General features: G+C 43.3%; 1 protein-coding gene across 7 annotated transcripts in view; it reads right to left on the bottom strand.

Annotated features, from left to right (window-relative positions):
- Positions 1–21,014, bottom strand: part of KLHDC8B (kelch domain containing 8B) — a 205,607-nt gene that overhangs the window by 144,457 nt on the left and 40,136 nt on the right. For 5 of the 7 annotated variants that reach the window (XM_029601206.1, XM_029601201.1, XM_029601205.1 and 2 more), the window contains exon 2: positions 1,344–1,996. In XM_029601206.1, the coding sequence (XP_029457066.1) occupies positions 1,344–1,734 (391 nt within the window). In that variant the 5' untranslated portion in view covers positions 1,735–1,996. Of the gene's footprint in view, positions 1–1,343; positions 2,000–21,014 lie in introns of all 7 variants that reach the window. The other 2 variants (XM_029601202.1, XM_029601203.1) reach the window with 1 other exon arrangement.

Here is a 21,014-nt window from a genome sequence, read left to right on the forward strand (position 1 = left end):
CTTGCCTTCTCTTGTCAGGGATTTAGCCAGTGGCGGATATGTTATGCACCCGGCTCTTTTCCGAGGAACTGATGCAGGAGAGGGCGCAGCTTTCTTTCATCAGACGCTGTCTACTACTTACTTCACGATAAATGGCACTGGTGGCACATGAAGAGGATCGACGTGGAGGCAGCCAGTCTGTAACATGGAACATGGTGTGAACTGCTAAACGGGTTTCATGTTTAAAGGCAGGGTGGGGGTGTGAGCATGAAATGCATCTCATTCTCCAGGCAGCTGCTTAACCAAACAAGTGTTGGCACGCAGGCAGCCCCAGTTTCAATCCGCTGGGAGGTTAATGAACCACGGGGTATGCAATTTAATTATGCTCTGGGAGAATGATGGCCAGGGTCAAGTCAATGTAGATATGGAATGGGCGACTCCATGGCAACCAGCAATACCGTTGCCAGGGAGACTAGCTAGGCCTGGTTTCTATTAATTCTTAGCTTTTGTTTTGCTTACCATTATTATGTCCACGTTCAGTAGTGACGTGGACATTCAAATTGGAAAGATGAGTCTGCAATGGGGGTGGCTGGGAAAGGGCAGAGGCTCTGAAATAGAAGCGACTGGGGCAGAGTCTGCCTCTGGCTTCTCCAGCAGCAGAGGTCTCAGTCCAACTCTGAGTGAACAGATGTACACTTCCCATCACAGCTGGCATTTATCAGCATCCTAATTATCATTCAAAGGTTAAACTGGTTTTCAAATGAAATCTCCTGCTCTCCCTTAGAGATGGTCTTTAGACGTATTTGATAGACTCTTCGGAACAGAACAGAATATGTTCCTGATTCTATTGCCTCCTGTTTTGGTCTTCTTCCTGTGTTTCCTTTCGTTTTGTTCAGATGTACTAAATTTATTTTTTTTCATGCTTATTTCGGAATAAAAGTGCATACCTTTTGCTATGGCCTCTTCCCTCCCCCTTCCAATTTTTATACATTTCATTCTATGATCACCTTTCAGTTGTTTATGCTTTAAAAGTATCCATGCATTAACTGCATGTAGGTTCTGCTGAGAGTCACATGGAAGCATGCTGGTTTATCTGGATCGATACTGGTGGAAGTAGCTTTAAAAACTTAACACAGTTATTGCCAGTGCTGTATCTGTAAAATGGGCATGGGGTATGTAGGACTAAAGAGTCAGTCTGATGCAATTCATGAAAAGGAAAATCCACTTGGAAAAAATAGATATTTTTGTATTCTTAAAGAAGTTTTAATGGATAGATTTTGCTTGTAAAGGGAAGAAGAATTAGCAAAAAAGGATCCAGAAATAAGAGACCCATAGGACACATTTTACTGCTCTTCTAGTCTTACCTTTTGCGATAGCCGTTATGCCCATAGACGGCTGGCCCAGGGAGGCCTTTTTCTCCCACCTCCCCTCATCTGCATTGTATATTTCAACTGATGCCAGGGGACTCTGGTCAGAATTCATGCCCCCAATGATGAGGACCTGTTTCCCCAAGTTGACTGCAGCTGCCCCCGCCCTGGGGGTAGGTAATGGCGGCAGCACTGTCCACTTCTGAGAAACCACGTCCAGCATCTCCACGGTGTCCAGAGGAAGACCTTCTTTGCTGCACCCTCCCACAACAAAGAGGTGCCCATCCTGGTAGACAGGGGTACAGTAAACCCGACAGGTAGGCATGGGTGGGAAAACCTCCCAGAAAAGGGGCTTCACACTGCTGGCAGCCATGATAGAAACCGGCATGATAAATCAGGAGAGACAAATCACATGGGTGGCCCACGTCGGGGCAGAGCTGCATAATTCAGTATCTTTCCAAGGTCTTCACAGCTGCCAACTACAGATCCCACAGGCGAATGAACACTTCCCAAGGCTCGCTGCAGATGTTTTTCTAAAAGCTGAAGATGCGATGAGCAATAAAGTTCTTTCTTCTTTCCTCATCCTCTCCTTCAGCATCTGTATTGGGCGACTTGATATCCCAAGGACAGGAACAGGGCAGAAGGGTAATCTGCTGAGAGCAAAATGTGGAGAGAGTGAGCTAGTTAATGACTCATGTTTTGAGAAATTTATACTGCTCAGAAAAGCAACACATGTATTGACTGAGAGGCTCAGAAAAGTACAGGAATGGGGAATTCAATTGGCCCACAATACACCGAGAAGAAAAACTGCCTTTCCAAAGTCAACGAGAAAGAGTAAAAATGAGTGAATATGAGACGGAATGCATCATAGATGAGATGAGGAAATGCCTAAATGTGTTTATCTCAGACAGAACTGCAGGTCCCAGAAGGGGAAGAAGATCAAAGAGTCAGTAAGAAAAGATATCTTAACTCGATAACTTCCTTGCAGTGCATGCAATACCTTCTTGAAAACTCTGTGATTTTCTTAAATTTTTCCTTTGGAACAAGGGTCAGTTTTATGACATCTAAAAAGAAAGTTTTGCTTCCAGAGTCACAAGCATACATCAGATCAAACCTTTTTTTTTTCAGTCTGTCCTCAGAGAGAGTAAAAGAGAAACACCATTTGTCAATAAGCAGAATACCACAACATTATGGAAAGGGGTTATGGGCATCAAGGGACTCATTCAAAAATGCATTTTGTTTTCCATTCTGTGCCAATGGAAAGAAACTTTATTAAATAAGACCCCAAGCAGGAAACCTGAAAGAGAAAGCAGTAATTTTTTAATAATGGTATGTTAGGGAATTCATAGATGAAATGAACAAAAATAAACACAATTAACTTTTGCATTATCCAGGACAAATGCAATAAATTTGAACTTGTCTAATGGCTCTTTTCTACAGGGCTTGTGCACAAAAGATATGTTATTTCTATCCTAATCCCATTTTGCAGCAGCGGTGCTAGCTTCAGCCTTCAAAATATCAATCTTGCCTGTTTCTAGAAACTTCCTTCCAGCTTTTGTTTGGTTCTGGAATCTCTCTCTTTTTTTCTTGTCCTAATATACTTTACATCTTATGATTTTAGAACATAAGAACATAAGAAATTGCCATGCTGGGTCAGACCAAGGGTCCATCAAGTCCAGCATCCTGTTTCCAACAGAGGCCAAACCAGGCCACAAGAACCTGGCAATTACCCAAACATTAAGAAGATCCCATACTACTGTTGAAATTAATAGCAGTGGCTATTCCCTAAATAAACTTGATTAATAGCCGTTAATGGACTTCTTCTCCAAGAACTTATCCAAACCTTTTTTGAACCCAGCTACACTAACTACACTAACCATATCCTCTGGCAACAAATTCCAGACCTTTATTGTGCGTTGAGTGAAAAATAATTTTCTCCGATTAGTCTTAAATGTGCTACTTGCTAACTTCATGGAATGTCCCCTAGTCCTTCTATTATTCGAAAGTGTAAATAACCGAGTCACATCTACTTGTTCAAGACCTCTCATGATCTTATCATATCCCCCCTCAGCCGTCTCCTCTCCAAGCTGAACAGCCCTAACCTCTTCAGCCTTTCCTCATAAGGGAGCTGTTCCATCCCCTTTATCATTTTGGTTGCCCTTCTCTGTACCTTCTCCATCGCAACTATATCTTTTTTGAGATGCGGTGACCAGATTTGTACAGAGTATTCAAGGTGCGGTCTCACCATGGAGTGATAGAGAGGCATTGTGATATTTTCCGTTTTATTAACCATTCCCTTCCTAATAATTCCTAACATTCTGTTTGGGTTTTTGACTGCAGCAGCACACTGAGCCGACGATTTTAAAGTATTATCCATTATGATGCCTAGATCTTTTTCCTGGGTGGTAGCACCTAATATGGAACCTAACATCTTGTAACTACAGCAAGGGTTATTTTTCCCTATATGCAACACCTTGCACTTGTCCACATTAAATTTCATCTGCCATTTGATTGCCCAATCTTCCAGTCTTGCAAGATCCTCCTGTAATGTATCACAATCCGTTTGTGATTTAACTACTCTGAATAATTTTATATCATCTGCAAATTTGATAACCTCATTCGTCGTATTCCTTTCCAGATCATTTATATATATATTGAAAAGCACTGGTCCAAGTACAGATCCCTGAGCCACTCCACTGTTTACCCTTTTCCACTGAGAAAATTGACCATTTAATCCTACTCTCTGTTTCCTGTCTTTTAACCAGTTTGTAATCCACGAAAGGACATCGTCTCCTATCCCATGACTTTTTAGTTTTCTTAGAAGCCTCTCATGAGGACTTTGTCAAACGCCTTCTGAAAATCCAAATACACTACATTTATTTATTTATTTTATTTTATTTAAAAACTTTTATATACCGGTATTAGTATGCATACATCATACCGGTTTACAATGTAACTTTAAAGGTAGAAATTACACTACATCTACCGATTCACCTTTAACTACATGTTTATTAACCCCTTCAAAAAAATGAAGCAGATTTGTTTGACTGTGTCAGCACGCGCAACCTACACCTGCCAAGAGGCAGGCGTAACTTCATCAACAAAGGTCGGGGGGGTTTTAGATAGGGCTAGGGGCGGGTTAGGTAGGGGAAGGGAAGATGGGGGGGGCGGAAGGAAAGTTCCCTCCGAGGCTGCTCCGATTTTGGAGCGGCCTCAGAAGGAACAGGGAAAGCCATCGGGGCTCCGCTAGGGCTCGGCATGTGCAAGGTGCACAAGTGTGCACCCCCTTGCGCGTGCCGACCCCGGATTTTATAACATGCGCGCGGCTACGCGTGCATGTTCTAAAATCGGGCGTAGATTTGTGCGTGCCGGGTTGCGCACACAAATCTTTGCCCACGCTTAGGTTTAAAAAACTGGCCCATAGTGTTTTTGCCTCCACCATCTCCACTGGGAGGCTGTTCCATGCATCCACCACCCTCTCTCTGTAAAGAAATATTTTCAAAGATTACACCTTTCGCCCTCAACCCATGACCCCTTGTTCTACAGCCTCCTTTCTGTTAAAAGAGGCTAACCTCCAATACATGGAAATCTGATATTTATATGTCTCCATCATATCTCCCCTATTTCTCCTCTCCTCTAGGATATACATGTTTAGATCTTTAAGTCTATCCCCTATGCCTTAGAACAAACACCATTGATCATTTTAGTAGCCACTCTCTGAACCAACTCTACCCAGTTAATATTCTTTTGAAGGTGCGGTCTCCAAAACTATACACAGTATTCCAAATGAGGTTTCACTAGGGTCCTATACAGGGGTAATATCACCTCCTTTTTTTGCTGACCATTCCTCTCCCTATGTAGCCAAGCATCCTTCTGGATTTTGCCTTTGCTTTAGCCACCTGTTTGGCCACCTTAAGATCATCAGATACTAGAGATGTGAATCGGAACCGGAATCGGTTCGGATTCCGGTTCAGATTCACATCATGTTTTTTTTTCGTCCGGCCTGATCGCGGTTTTGTTTATCGGCTGCGCCCGAGCCGATAAACAAAAAACCCACCCCAACCCTTTAAAACTAATCCCTTAGCTTCCCTCACCCTCCCGACCCCCCCAAAAACATTTTACAGGTAACTGGTGGTCAAGTGGGGGTCCCGGGAGCGATCTCCCGCTCTCGGGCCGTCGGCTGCCACAAATAAAAATGGCGCCGATGACCTTTGCCCTTACCATGCGACAGGGTATCCGTGCCATTGGCCGGCTCCTGTCACATGGAGGGAGCACTGGATGGCCGGTGCCATCTTTAAAAATGGCGCGGGCCATCCAGTGCTCCTACTATGTGACAGGGGCCGGCCAATGGCATGGATACCCTGTCACATGGTAAGGGCAAAGGGCCATCGGCGCCATTTTGATTAGTGGCAGCCGACGGCCCGGGAGCAGGAGATCGCTCCCGGGACCCCCACTGGACCACCAGGTACCTGTAAAAGGTTTTTTGGGGGGTCGGGAGGGTGGGGGAAGCTAAGGGATTAGTTTTAAAGGGTTGGGGTGGGTTTAGGGGTTATTTTTGTGTGCCGTTTTTCCCACCCTCCCCCAAAACGATAAGAGAACCCCCACGAACAATATCGTGGGGTTTTCCTATCGTTTTGGGGGAGCCCCCGATTTCTGGCGATTTTGAAAATATCGTACGATATTTTCAATCGTCCGAAGCCCGATTCACATCCCTATCAGATACAGTCACCCTTAGATCTTGCCCCTCTTTTGTGCTTAGAAGAATTTCATTTCCAATACTGTACCTCTCCCTTGGGTTTTTGCAACACAAATGCTTTACTCTGCATTTTTTTGCATTAAATCTTAGCTGCCAGTCTCTAGACCATTTCTCAAACTTTGCCATATCCCTCCTCAAGTTTTCCACACCTTCCTGGCTGTCTACTCTGTTGCATGACAGAGGATAGCCAGGACCACACTTCCTGGCTGTCTACCCTGTTACATGACAGAGGGTGGCTAGGACCGCAGACCCCACCATGCATACAAAATGCAAGTAGGAAGAGACCAAGAAGAACATAATTTTTTTTTTTACTGGTCCTTTTTCTTTTAAATGGCAACAAAATGACTCAAAAAATATTTTGTGAATATGGATCCTTTAATTTCAATCTATGAAAGATCCGGTATCTTTCAAAAGTCTTGCCAATAAATCAGAGCAATGATTGTGAAAAGATATGAATTGAGATTGTTAGAGAGAGTGAATGAGAGTGTGTGTGTATATGAGCATGTGTTTCAAAGCACTAGCAAGTATGTATGTATGTGTGTGTGTGTGTATGTGTGAATGGTTGACCATGTGTGAGAGGGAGAGCAAACGAGCATGTGTGTGTGTGTGTGTGTGTGTGTGTGTATGAGAAAGCATGAGAGAAAGCAAACGAGCGTGTGTGTATGAGTTTGTGAGATAGAACAAATGAGCATTTCTATGTGTGTATGACTGAGAATGAGAGAGAAAGGATGAGCATATATGTGTGCATGACTGAGCATGTAAAAGAGAGAACACCCGGTAATTAAAACTAATCAACCAAATTCAAATAATTCAAACTAATTCAAACTAATCAACCAGAGAGAGAGTCCCTCTCTATGTAACTCTTTACCCCTCAATATAAGAATACAATTTGACACCAAAACTTTCAAAAAAGAATTAAAAACATGGCTATTTACCAGAGCCTTCTCAAAAACACTTAATCATCAACACCAACAGACTCCCAACCAGACTACACCAAGAAATCAGAGATACCAACCGGTACACACATGAAATCTCAACATAACCATGAAACAACAATACTATTTCAAGACCTTTTTCTACTTATAAGAACTAACCTCTACTATTATTTCCATCAATGTTACCTATTTTCAACTATGTTATACTTTCTGTTAAAGCCCTAATTTTACTCTGTACTCATATATTTTTTTTTTCCTGTAAACCATTGTGATGGCTAAACCGAATGACGGTATACAAAACATGTTAAATAAATAAAAAATAAATAAATAAGGATTACAAAATACCCTGCTTTCCATACCTATGAACTTCTGATTTCCAGATGCCCAGAGTCTGTCATAGATTAGCACACAAACTATCTCCTCACTTTCTCTGTAACACACACACTTTTGTTCACTCTCTCATATGCTGAATCATACACACACACACACACACACACGTAAATGTGCATTTTGATATATATGCTGTTTTGAAATATTCTATTGCCATTAGGAGAAAACTTTTATATGAGTTTTTAATTATTGGATGTGGTTCTACTCATCAGCTGTTTTGAAATATTTCTTTTTAGTATGGTTTTACTATTATGATTACTGTTTTATATTTTTTTATGTTATTGTTTGATGTTTGATGAGGACTGGTGATATTTCTGTTTTTCCTTTGTTGCACTGCATACAGAGTTTGGCTTGTTACAGTTTCCAGTTCAGTTTTTGTCTGCATATTTATATTTATTCTTTATGGTCTCTTTATTATGGGGTAGATTTACAAAAAATGCGCGTTTGCGTACTTTTGTTGGCGCACCAGATGCAAACAAAAGTACACTGGATTTTAGCAGATACGCGCGTAGCCAAGCGTATCTGCTAAAATCCAGGATCGGCGCGCACAAGGCTGCCGATTTTGTGCAGCTGGCGCGCGCCAAGCTGCACAGCCTGCCTCCGTTCCCTCCAAGGCCGCTCTGAAATCGGAGCGGCCTCGGAGGGAACTCGCTTTCGCCCTCCCCTCACTTTCCCCTCCCTTCCTCTATCTAACCCACCCCCCCGGCCCTATCTAAACTCCCCCCCTACCTTTGTCCGGGGATTTACGCCTCCCGGAGGGAGAAGTAAATCCCCGCGCGCCAGCAGGCCGCTAGCGCGCCGAGACGTGACCCGGGGGCGGTTCCGGAGGGCGCGGCCACGCCTCCGGGCCCGCCCCCGAAACACTGCGTCCCGCCCCCAAAACGCTGCGTCGATCGGCTCCGCCCCCGACACGCCCCTGACAAAAACCCCCGGGACTTACGCGAGTCCCGGGGCTCTGCGTGCGCCGGCAGGCCTATGGAAAATAGGCGCGCCGGCGCGCAAGGCCCTGCTCGCGTAAATCCGGGCGGATTTACGCGAGCAGGGCTTTTAAAATCCGCCCCATTGTATTTAGTGAGGAGGGTATGTCTGTGTTCTACACGTATGACCAAGTGAGGTATTCTGCTAACGTGTAGTTTCTGTGTAGCAGGCTGGCTTGTTTTGTTTTCTTAATAAGAGGTGTATTCGTATTTTAGGGCCTGGTGTAATATTTGCAATGTTGCCTTTTCATAGGTAGGGATGATACTGTTTGAGTGCTGGCAGTTAGTGCTGTTTTGATATGGATGGTTTACTAATGGTTTTCCCAGAGGCAAGCCCATACCCAACAGCATTACCATAGGCCTAATACCACATGAGTTCCAAGTGGTTTTTTGTTGTTTTTTTTGCAGGGTTTTCTGTTTGGCACCACAACACTAATGCAAATATAATATATTAGACAGAGATGTAGGGGAGGAACTGAAGAAAACAGGAGGCGAGAGATTAAACAGAAACTTGGTCTCCTAACTTGGTCTCCTGAGTTAGGAGACCAAGAAGAGGAAAGCAGCATAAAGAGATGAGGACCAAAGTGATTAGAAAAATAAAATATCCAGTTAGTAAGGATAGAAAAAAAGCATTTTATATTCAGTTTAGTGAATGGAATATGTCATCTTTGGGAATAAGCAGATCATGATATCTTTTATTTTGTACAACAGAAGGAAATGTATTTATGTTTCTTTGATGTTGCATGGCATGCAAAGTCTGGCTTCTTGGGGTTTCCAATTCAGTTTCTGAATGAAGGCTTATGGTGTCAGGATCTCCGTACTGGGTCCAACTGAGCTGGAAGTCCAAAGGAGTAACAGGAAATTGCTGTCAAAATAGAAATTAAAGCCCTGTACATTTAACAGAGTCTCCCAGCTTGTGGTGCTGTTTTGGTGTTCAGGGTGAGAGCGCATTTTTTTGCTTGGCTGTAAGTGTCAAATGACCTGGCTACAGCTCTACCCTGTATGGCTGGTCAGATAACAGTAAACAGAAATATCAGACCTCCTTCCAAAGTTTATATCGTCTGAAATTCAGCTGCTTCAGAAATCATTTGCCAAATTTAAGTCTTTAACAGGGCAAGTCTCAATCTAGTCAGGACCCTCTGCAATGCCCTGTGATCTGTTGTAATCTTCCTGGTTGGAGCTCCTGTGCTTGTAGTTTTATATGCAGTCATCATAAATGAAGCTTTAGCTTGTCATTATAAGCATCTGGCTGATGAGCATCTATTGTCTGATGCTAGGCAGCTCTCATTGATTAGCTAGTTCTTAGATACCTACCTGACTGGCATCCTGTGGACAGGCCTTCCAAACATGTGATTAGATAAGACTGAGTTGCTAACATACTGTGACTGGGTCTATGAATGAGAAGGAAGTCATTTAACATAGGCATTATATAGTGATGCCTTTAATTAGCTAGAGTTTATTATGAATCTGATGGTTTGGCAAGGGCACCCTGTTCATGGAGTCACTTCAGTATCATACCTTATTTGATAGAAAAAGTCTGCATCTGCAGTTAGCTGTCCAGAATCATCCTACAATTTATTGAGCTATGTGTATCAAAGGGCCAACTTCTCAGCTGTCGATTCATATCCAGTTTATATATATATATATATACCTGATATCTACAACAGTTAAATTCAAGTCTAGTTTACTCATGTATTTCCCGCTCCCTCTGGGTTTTGCTGCTCCTAGCTAAAAACAGAAAAAAACCCTGTATTTTGTGTTTTAAATCCTACATAAAAAGTGGTTAAAACATTTAAAACTGACTGCTACTGACAATTAACAGGCACACACCAGGCACTGGCCCTGATAACCCAAGTATTGACTAGACTTTACCTCCTCAGCAGGACATGCTCAGGAGGTAAAGTTTCTAGATGAAATACATGACTGTTTCATGGAGATTCAGGAGGTAAAGTTTCTAGATGAAATACATGACTGTTTCATGGAGATTCTGGTACAAGAATCTACAAGTGGGGGAGTTATTTTAGACCTAATCCTTAGTGGGACACATGATTTGGTGTAAGAAGTAATGATGTTGGAGTCACTTGGCAATAATGATCACAATAACATCCATATTCAAAAGCCATTTAGATGAATATCATCATAATTATTCATCTAAATGGCTCACCCAGTAATATTCAGCCAAAATTAAAAAATCAAATTGCAGATATAATATTAATAATTTGTAATCTATCAATAAAATCATCCATTGTACGTGAAGATTGGAAAGTGGCCAATATAACCCCAATATTTTAAAAGGACTCCAGGGATGATCCTGGAAATTATAGACTTGTAAATCTGACTTCAGAGCCAGGAAAAATCATAGAAACAATTGTAAAGAACAAAATCACAGAACATATAGAAAGACATGGTTTAATGGGACACAGCCAGCATAGATTTACTCAAGGGACGTCTTGCCTCACCAACCTGCTACATTTTTTTGACGAGGTTAATAAACATGTGGATAATGGTGAGCCAGTGGATACAGTGTATTTAGATTTTCAGAAGGCATTTGACAAAGTGTCCCATGAGAGAATCCCGAGAAAATTATAAAGTCATGAGATAGAAGGCTTGCAAATTGATTAAAAGATAGGAAAGAGAGTAGGACTAAATGGTCAGTTTTCTCAGTGGAGAAGGGTAAACAGAGGAGTGCCTCAGGGATCTGTACTGGGGCTAGTGAAAGGGCAATAGCAAGTGTGATGATCAAAGTTGCAGATGACTCAAAATTATTCAGAGTTGTTAAAATCACAAGTGGATTGTGAAAAATTGCAGGAGGACCTTGCAAGACTGGAAGACTGGGCATTCAAATGGCAGATGAAATTTAATGTGGACAAGTGCAAAGTGATGCACATGGGGAAAAGTAACCCACATAGTAGTTACATGATGCTAGGTTCCATGTTAGGAGTTACCACCCAGGAAATGGATCTGGGCATCATAGTGGACATTATTTTGAAATCCTCAGTTCAGTGTGCGGTGGTGGTGAAAAAAGCAAACAGAATGTTAGGAATTATTAGGAAAAGAATGAAGAATAAAACAGAGAATGTCATAATGCCTCTGTTTCGCTCCATGGTGAGACCGCACCTGGAATACTATGTGTAGTTCTGGTCGCTGCATCTCAAAAAGATAATTACTTTGAAAAAGGTATGGAAGAGCTGTCAAAATGATAAAGGGTATGGAATGGCTCCCCTATAAGGAAGGGTTAAAGAGATTAGAGCTGTTCAGCTTGGAGAAAAGACTGCTGAGGAGGGATGTGACCGAGGTCTATAAAATCATGAATAGAATAGAATGTGCAAATATAAATCAGTTATCAGCACATTCAAAACAAATTAGAGAAAATTATTTTTCACTCAATGCATAATTAAGCTCTGGAGGATGTGGTTAAGACAGTTAAAAACATTTAGAAACATAGAAGAGACGGCAGAAAAGGACCAAACGGTCCATTTAATCTGCCAAGCATTCTTATGGTGGCAGCATCTGCTGCGCCATATATACATGCATGGTATAAAATCGCCAGTATGTGTGTACATGTGTGCACAATTTATATGGACATGTGCATGTGTGTGCAAATGCCGGCTTTACCACGTAAGTGGGGGGAATTTTAAAAACAACTCATGCCGATGCAATAGCCCTTTTTTCCAGTTCGTTCCCAATTCCCCCAGTTAGCGGATCAGACTTCCTAACACCCTCCTTTCACCCTGACCCTTATAACCCCGTTGACTTGCCTAGGCTTTATAATTTTAATACTTACATGCCATCCACAGCAGAAGTAAAGTTACGCGGTAGGGGACTGGCATGCATATTTCAAGGCAACTTCCCAGAATGCCCATGACCCAGACCACCCTTCACGCCCTGGACCTTTTTTAAACTTTTCGATTTGTGTGCATACCAAGAGATACCTATGTACTCGCAAGCTTCTTAAATCCATGCGGCACACTCCGGCCCGAGATACTTTCATATCTCCCAGCTTTGACACGTGCAGGGCTTTTAAAATTCATCTTTTAGGGAATAGCCACTACTTATCACTATACAATAGCCGCATAGGATCAATTTACTGTTTGGGAGCTTGCCAGATACTTGTGACCTGGACTGACCACTGTTATAAATAGTAGGGATGTGAATTGTTTTTTGACGATTTAAAATATCATCCGATATATTTTAAATCGTCAAAAATCGTTAGAGCCGCGATACAATAACAATTCCCCCGATTTATCGTCAAAAAATCATAAATCGGGGGAAGGGGGAGGGGAAGGGGGAGGGCGGGAAAACCGGCACACTAAAACAACCCTAAAACCCACCCCAACCCTTTAAAATAAATCCCCCACCCTCCCGAACCCCCCCAAAATGCCTTAAATTACCTGGGGTCCAGAGGAAGGGTCCCGGTGTGATCTTTTACTCTCGGACCTCGGACCTCCGTGCGTTGTAGAAACAAAATGGCGCCGGCGCTACCTTTGACCTGTCATATGACAGGCCGGCACCATTTTGTTTTTTTGTCCCCCGACGTCAGGAGCGTAGGAGATCGCTCCCGGACCCCCGCTGGACCCCCAGGGACTTTTGGCCAGCTTGGGGGGGCCTCCTGACCCCCACAAGACTTGCCAAAAGTCTAGCGGGGGTCCGGAACGACCTCCTGCAGTCGAATCGTGTTGCCGAATGGCCGGCGCCATTTTGCGCAAAATGGCGCTGGCCGTATGGCAACACGAATCGACTGCAGGAGGTCGTTCCGGACCCCCGCTGGACTTTTGGCAAGTCTTGTGGGGGTCAGGAGGCCCCCCCAAGCTGGCCAAAAGTCCCTGGGGGTACAGCGGGGGTCCGGGAGCGATCTCCTACGCTCCTGACGTCGGGGGACAAAAAAGCAAAATGCGCCGGCGCTACCTTTGACCTGTCATATGACAGGTCAAAGGTAGCGCCGGCGCCATTTTGTTTCTACAACGCACGGAGGTCCGAGGTCCGAGAGTAAAAGATCACACCGGGACCCTTCCTCTGGACCCCAGGTAATTTAAGGCATTTTGGGGGGGTTCGGGAGGGTGGGGGATTTATTTTAAAGGGTCGGGGTGGGTTTTAGGGTTGTTTTAGTGTGCCGGTTTTCCCGCCCTCCCCCCCCACTGGACCCCAGGTAATTTAAGGCATTTTGGGGGGGTTCAGGAGGGTGGGGGATTTATTTTAATGGGTCGGGGTGGGTTTTAGGGATGTTTTAGTGTGCCGGTTTTCGATTTACACGATTTACACGATATTTAAAAAACCCAAACTGCGACGATCCGATTCCCTCCCCCTCCCAGCCGAAATCGATCGTTAAGACGATCGATCACACGATTCACATCTCTAATAAATAGAATACTGGGCTTGATGGACCCTCTGACTGACCCAGTATAACAATTTTTGTGCTCTTTATGAGGAAAGGTTAAAGAGATTAGGGTTCTTCAGTTTGAAGAAGAGATGGCTGAGGGTAGATACGATAGAGGTCTATAAAATAATGAGTGAAGTGGAACGAGTAAACGCAAATCAGTTGTTTATTATTTCAAAAAGTACAAAGTCTAGGGGACATGCAATGAAGTTACTAGGTAATCGGGCGGATTTTAAAAGCCCTGCTCGCGTAAATCCGCCTGGATTTACGCGAGCAGGGCCTTGCGCGCAGGCGCGCCTATTTTCCATAGGCCTGCCGGCGCGCGCAGAGCCCCGGGACTCACTTAAGTCCCGGGGTTTTTTGTCGGGGGTGTGTCGGGGGTGTGTCTGGGGCGGGGCCGATCGACGCAGAGTTTTGGGGGCGGGATGCGGCGTTTCAGGGGCGGGCCCGGGGGCGTGGTTTCGGCCCGGGGCGGTCCGGGGGCGTGGCCGCGCCCTCCGTAATCGCCCCCGGGTTGCGTCTCGGCGCGCCAGCAGCCCGCTGGCACGTGTGGATTTACTTCTCCCTCCGGGAGGCGTAAATCCGTGGACAAAGGTAGGGGGGGTTTAGATAGGGCCGGGGGGGTGGGTTAGGTAGAGGAAGGGAGGGAAAGGTGAGGGGAGGGCGAAAGAGAGTTCCCTCCGAAGCCGCTCCGATTTCGGAGCGGCCTCGGAGGGAACGGAGGCAGGCTGTGCGGCTCGGCGCGCGCCAGCTGCCCAAAATCGGCAGCCTTGCGCAGGCCGATCCTGGATTTTAGAAGATACGCGCGGCTACGCACGTATCTACTAAAATCCAGCGTACTTTTGTTTGTGACTGGTGCGCCAACAAAAGTACGCGAACGCGCATTTTTTAAAAATCTACCCCTATATATTTAAGACAAATAGGACAAAATGAGGCCAATATTCAGTAGGCCATTGAGTGGACAAGTTATCTAATAAAGTTATCCAGATAACTTGTCCTATATATTCAGCGAGATAAATGTCCCACTGAATATACTTATTTATTTATTTATTTATACAACTTTATATACCGACTTTCAAATATATGTCAAGCCGGTTAACAATCATTGAATTTGCAGTACCAAATTCAAAAAAAAACATTCTTCATAAAAACTAATCTAACTTTACATACTTTTCTTAAAAAATGCATAAGTAAAAACAATAAAAACACTAATTTAAAACTAGCACATTTAAAAAATAAATGAAAAATACATAAACCCATCAGCCTCAATTACCCACCAAGAAGTTACCCAGTCATCCCACATCACTATTCCTTCAATGCCACATTTCCCCAAATCACAGAACCTAACAGGAGATCAATTGATTTGGCTAAAAGCCTGCTGGAATAGCCAGGTCTTTAATTGTTTCTTGAAACTATTAATATTGTCCTCAAGTCGGATATCAGTAGGCAAAGAGTTCCAGAGTTTGGGCCCTGCCAGGGAGAGAGACCTCTCTCTGACTGAACCCAAACGAACCAGTTTAGGAGATGGAATTGTTAACAAAACTTGTCCCAATGATCTCAAATTCCGAGCTGGTACATGTAGACGTAAAGAAGTGTTCAGCCAATCAGAGTTGGAGCCGTAAATGGCTCTATGAATAAGTGTCAAACACTTGAACTGGATACGATATTGTACAGGAAGCCAATGTAGCTTCATCAGCACAGGCGAAATGTGATCGCATCTATTAGAATTAGCCAATAGTCGAGCAGCCGCATTCTGCAATAATTGCAGAGGGCGAATGGTAGAAAGTGGAACTCCCAGAAACAAGGCATTACAATAATCTATTTTCGGAAGTATCAAGGCCTGAAGTACAATTCTGAAATCATTAGTGTGTAGTAAAGGCTTCAATTTTCTTAAAACTCTTAATTTGTAGAAGCCATCTTTTAATGTAGCTTTAATTGATGCTTTCATATTTAATTCAGAATCCAGAATGAAACCTAAATCTCTAACATCATAAAGAATCTTAAAAGTCGATGGAAGAGTGGTAATATCTACTTTTATATTCTCAGAAACCTTATTGGAAATAAAAAGAATTTCTGTTTTTGAGTTATTTAAGGCTAGAGACATATGAGTCAACAGCTGTTTAATTGACTTAAAGTAGATATCCCATAGTTTTAACGTATCCACTAATGAATCTTTTATGGGAATCAAAATCTGGATGTCGTCAGCAAACAGATAATAGACCACACCCAATCCTGATAAGAGTCTACATAACGGGGCCATGTAGACATTAAACAGGGTTGGAGAAAGCGATGATCCCTGAGGAACTCCCGTTTGAAGATCAACTGTTTTTGAATTGGTTGTTCCTAGCTGAACCACATAAGATCTATTGGTGAGAAAAGATTTAAACCAAGCCAATGTAATATCAGCAAGTCCCATCTCTTGAAGTCTTAAAACAAGTGCATCATGACTAACGGTGTCAAACGCCGCTGATATATCTAGTAAAATCAATAGATAAGAAGTATTCTGATCGAAACCTCTTTGAATGGTGTCACACAGTGAAATCAAAAGGGTCTCAGTATTATGGGCCTTCCTAAAACCATATTGTGCTGGATACAATAATTGGTGTTCCTCCAAATATTCCATTAATTGTCGATTCACCACTTTCTCCAAAAGTTTGGCCAAAAAAGGAAGTATTGAAATTGGACGATAATTGGCCAATATTTCAGGATCTAGATGTGCTTTTTTCAAAATGGGTTTAACCACTGCGTTTTTCAGACAATCTGGAAAAACACCTTCTTCCAATGATAGATTTACTATGTCTGCCAAAGGTTTAGCAATGATATCTTGCACTAACTTAAGATATTTAATGGGCATCTTATCTAGGGGATGTTTGGCAGGTTTCATTTTTTTTATTACATTAAGAATTTCTAAAGAGGAGACTGATTCAAAAGTTAGCCAGCTTACTGATGGATTCATTGGTAAGATAATCTTATGTGGATCTTGACTATTAACCTCTTTTAAAACAGTTAAGATTTTTTCCTTAAAAAAGAGTGCAAACTCATCGCTCTTTTCTTTTAGGTTAGAAGACCCAAAAGAGGACTTTCCTTTTAGCTGGGTGAGCTCGGATACATATGAAAAAAGCAACCTCGAATTAAATTGAAATTTATGAATTTTATCCGAGTAAAAATTACGTTTAGCAATATTAATAGCTTCCCTATACTCATGAAGAGCTGATTTATAATTACCTAAAGAGGTATCATTACGCTGTTTCCGCCAAATCCGTTCAAGTTTTCTTAACCCTCTCTTACGATCCTTTAGTTGGGCAGAAAACCATGGGGTTTTGGATTTACCATGTAAAGGGATCAATTTTGTACTGACAGGACATAATGTGTTAGAAAGTTCCGTCATAGCATCTTCCCAAGATGTAACTGCATTGGCAATGTTAGATCTATCGAGAGATTGAACTGCTAGTGGAAAATTAGCAATAAGCTCATCACTAGAACAAGATTTATTTATCTCGATTTCAATCATATCCTTATCTAGTATTGTAGTCTGAGGCAATTTTAGACCAAGGGTTATGGTCACCAAAAAGTGGTCAGACCATGGTATTGGAAGACTCATTGGAGGAGACCTAGTTTCCCAAGCTTCATTAACAAACACCAAATCCAACGTATGGCCTGCTCTCTGTGTGGGAGAATTAACTAATTGGGCAAATCCCAAAGCTTCCAACGCATTCAGAAATGTATCACAGGTAGCTGAAAGTGGAAAAACATCCACATGTAAGTTAAAATCCCCCATGATAATAGTAGGTATATTAAAATCTATTGAAGATGAAAATAATTCAATCAGGGGAGAGCAATTATGATCCAAAAGCCCTGGGGGTGTATAAACAAGGAAAATGTGTAAAAGGCTAGACTTAAATGAAGCAACCTCATATCGTGCTGCAATATTCAGTTTTTGTTGAATCAAACGAAATTTCTTGAGGGCTAACAGTAATAGCCCTCCTCCTTTTCTATCTAGTCTGGGACACGAAAAGGCATCATATTCTCTCAAAGGTAATTGATTAAGTACCACTGTATCCGTAGGCCTCAGCCACGTCTCAGTGATCCCACAAATATCAGGTCTGGAATCTTTAAGATGGTCACATAGAATAGGAATCTTTTTACCGATAGATTGAATATTAACTAGAGATAGAGATAGCATGGTAAGGGTAAACAGTTTGGAATTCGGTAATACCGACACTTGTGAAAGAAACCGATTTAAGGGTATATCGCGTTTTAACAAAGGACGGTTTTCCATTCTCTTATAGGTGATCCGAGTAGGTATTGCGTACCCGCCCATAATAAGTAGTAAACCACTGCTTACCACAGAAAATACAACAGATGACAGTAATAAGCCCTCTCTTCCTCTGGAGCTGCCTCTGGAGCTAACGAAGGGGCTAACAAAGGGGCAAGCCCCTTTGTCTCGCTCCTTCGGCGCGCGGCGCTCCGGCGCACGGCGCCTCAGGCGTTGCCACGCGCTTTTTCAAGCCGAGTCGCCCCTCGATGACGTTTTCCAGAGGGGGCGGGACCAGGCAGCTGGCCGGCGAGATAACGCGGAGTGGCTAGAATCAGCAAAGATGACAGTCGCTTGTAAAGTCCAAATCAAGACCTGCTCCAGCAGGTAATGCAATTTAAAGGTTCAGCTGCATATAGCTGGATAACTTTAAAACCTAACCGGCTATGTTTGAATATAGCCAGTTAGGTTCTAAAGATATCTGGTTAAGTAGTGCTGATAGCCAAGTTAAAAAAAAATTAACTCGGCTGTAGCCGAATTCTTCCCCCTTCCCCAAATTTCGCATATGGCCTGTCGGGCTATGCACCCCATTCTGAAATATTTAAAATTGCTACAGTCGGCAGATTGCTGCCCTCCTGTCTCGACCCATTCCAAAACTGGTATTAGTCCACTGCCTCCCACCTACCCGCAATTTCAATAGGCTGGTCTGAACAACCCTACCCTCCTAGACCCCGTCATCCCACCCTCTGATAATAAAAAAATCCACCCCTGCTGAGAACAAGGTCTCAACTCACCTGTGTCTGCCTGAAGCAGAGCTGGAAGCATAAACTATCCGCAGTTTTGCTTCCAGTGCTAGAAGAGTAAGTCACAGCTTACTTTTAAAGATATCTGTTTAAGTAGCAAGTTATCCGGCCACATAAGGCTAACCTAGCTGGATTTCTCAGCCCCTCCTCAGAACACCCCTGAAATGCCCCTTTTTTATATGGCTAAATTATAGCCGGATAAGTGGCTGAAAATGCCACATTAGCCATTTAGATGGATATCTTGTGAGTTATCCATCTAAATAGCTTTTGAAAATCTACCCCAATAGCTTTCATTCAATGCATAGTTAAATTCTGGAATTCATTGCCGAAGAAGTAATAAAAGCTGTCAGTGTGGATGAGTTTTTAAAAAGTTTGGACAAGTTCCCAGAAGTCCATAAACCATTATTAAGGTGGACTTGGGGAAATCCACTGCTTGTCCCCAGGACCTTTTGTAATCCTTCCAGGTACTTGCGACATGGATTGGCCAATGTTGGAAACAGGATACTGGGCTTGATGGACATTTGGTTTGATCCAGTTTGGCAAATCATATGTTCTTATGTACTCCTGGTCTTGGTACTATGTATTGGTGTTAACAAGAAACTGGAGGGGAGTGGAGTAGATGTAACTCCATTTACAGTAGAAAATGTATGGGAAGAGCTGGAGAAACTGAAAGTGGACAAAGCCATGGGGCCTGATGAAGTTCATCCCAGGATACTGAGGGAGCTCAGAGATGTGCTGGCGGGTCCGCTGTGTGACCTGTTCAATAGATCCCTAGAAATGGAAGTGGTGCCGAGTGATTGGAGAAGAGCGGTGGTGGTCCTGCTTCACAAGAGTGGGAACAGAGAAGAGACTGGTAACTACAGACCAGTTAGCCTCACTTCGGTGGTTGGAAAAGTAATGGAGTCACTGTTGAAAGAGAGAATAGTGAAATATCTACAGTCGGGAGAATTGCTGGACCAGAGGCAGCATGGATTCACCAGGGGAAGATCCTGTCAGACAAATCTGATTGACTTTTTTGACTGGGTAACCAAGGAATTGGATCAAGGAAGAGCACTCGATGTCATCTACTTGGATTTCAGCAAAGCTTTTGATACGGTCCCGCACAGGAGACTGGTGAATAAAATGAGAAGCTTAGGAGTGAGTGCCGAGGTGGTGGCCTGGATTGCAAACTGGTTGACGGACAGAAGACAATGTGTGATGATAAATGGAACTCTCTCTGAAGAGAGAGCGGTTTTAAGTGGTGTACCACAAGGATCGGTGTTGGGACCAGTACTGTTCAATATCTTTGTGAGCGACATTGCAGACGGGATAGAAGGTAAGATTTGTCTTTTTGCGGACGACACTAAGATCTGCAACAGAGTGGACACGCCGGAAGGAGTGGAGAGAATGAGACAGGATTTAAGAAAGCTGGAAGAGTGGTTGAAGATACGGCAGCTGAGATTCAATGCCAAGAAGTACAGAGTCATGCATATGGGGAGTGGAAATCCGAATGAACTGTATTCGATGGGGGAGGGAGGCTGATGTGCACGGAGCAGGAGAGAGACCTTGGGGTGATAGTGTCTAATGATCTGAAGTCGGCGAAACAATGTGACAAGGCGATAGCTAAAGCCAGAGAATGCTGGACTGCATAGAGAGAGGAATATCGAGTAAGAAAAGGGAAGTAATTATCCCCTTGAACAGCTCCTTGGTGAGGCCTCACCTGGAGTACTGTGTTCAGTTCTAGAAACCGTATCTCCAAGAGACAGAGACAAGATGGAGGCGGTCCAGAGAAGGGCGACCAGAAAGGTGGATGGTCTTCATCGAATGACTTATGAGGAGAGATTGAAGAATCTAAATATGTACACCCTGGAGGAAAGGAGAAGCAGAGGTGATATGATACAGACTTTCAGATACTTGAAAGGTTTTAATGATCCCAAGACAACGACAAACCTTTTCCGTTGGAAAAAAATCAGCAGAACCAGGGGTCATGAGTTGAAGCTCCAGGGAGGAAGACTCAGAACCAATGTCAGGAAGTATTTCTTCACAAAGAGGGTGGTCGATGTCTGGAATGCCCTTCCGGAGGAAGTGGTGAAGCCCAGAACTGTGAAGGACTTCAAAGGGGCGTGGGATAAACACTGTGGATCCATAAATGCTAGAGGACGTGAATGGTGGGTGGCTCGCGGGAATGACGGCTACTGC

Source organism: Rhinatrema bivittatum, chromosome 4, assembly GCF_901001135.1.
Source record: "Rhinatrema bivittatum chromosome 4, aRhiBiv1.1, whole genome shotgun sequence".
NCBI classification, from domain to species: Eukaryota; Metazoa; Chordata; class Amphibia; order Gymnophiona; family Rhinatrematidae; genus Rhinatrema; species Rhinatrema bivittatum.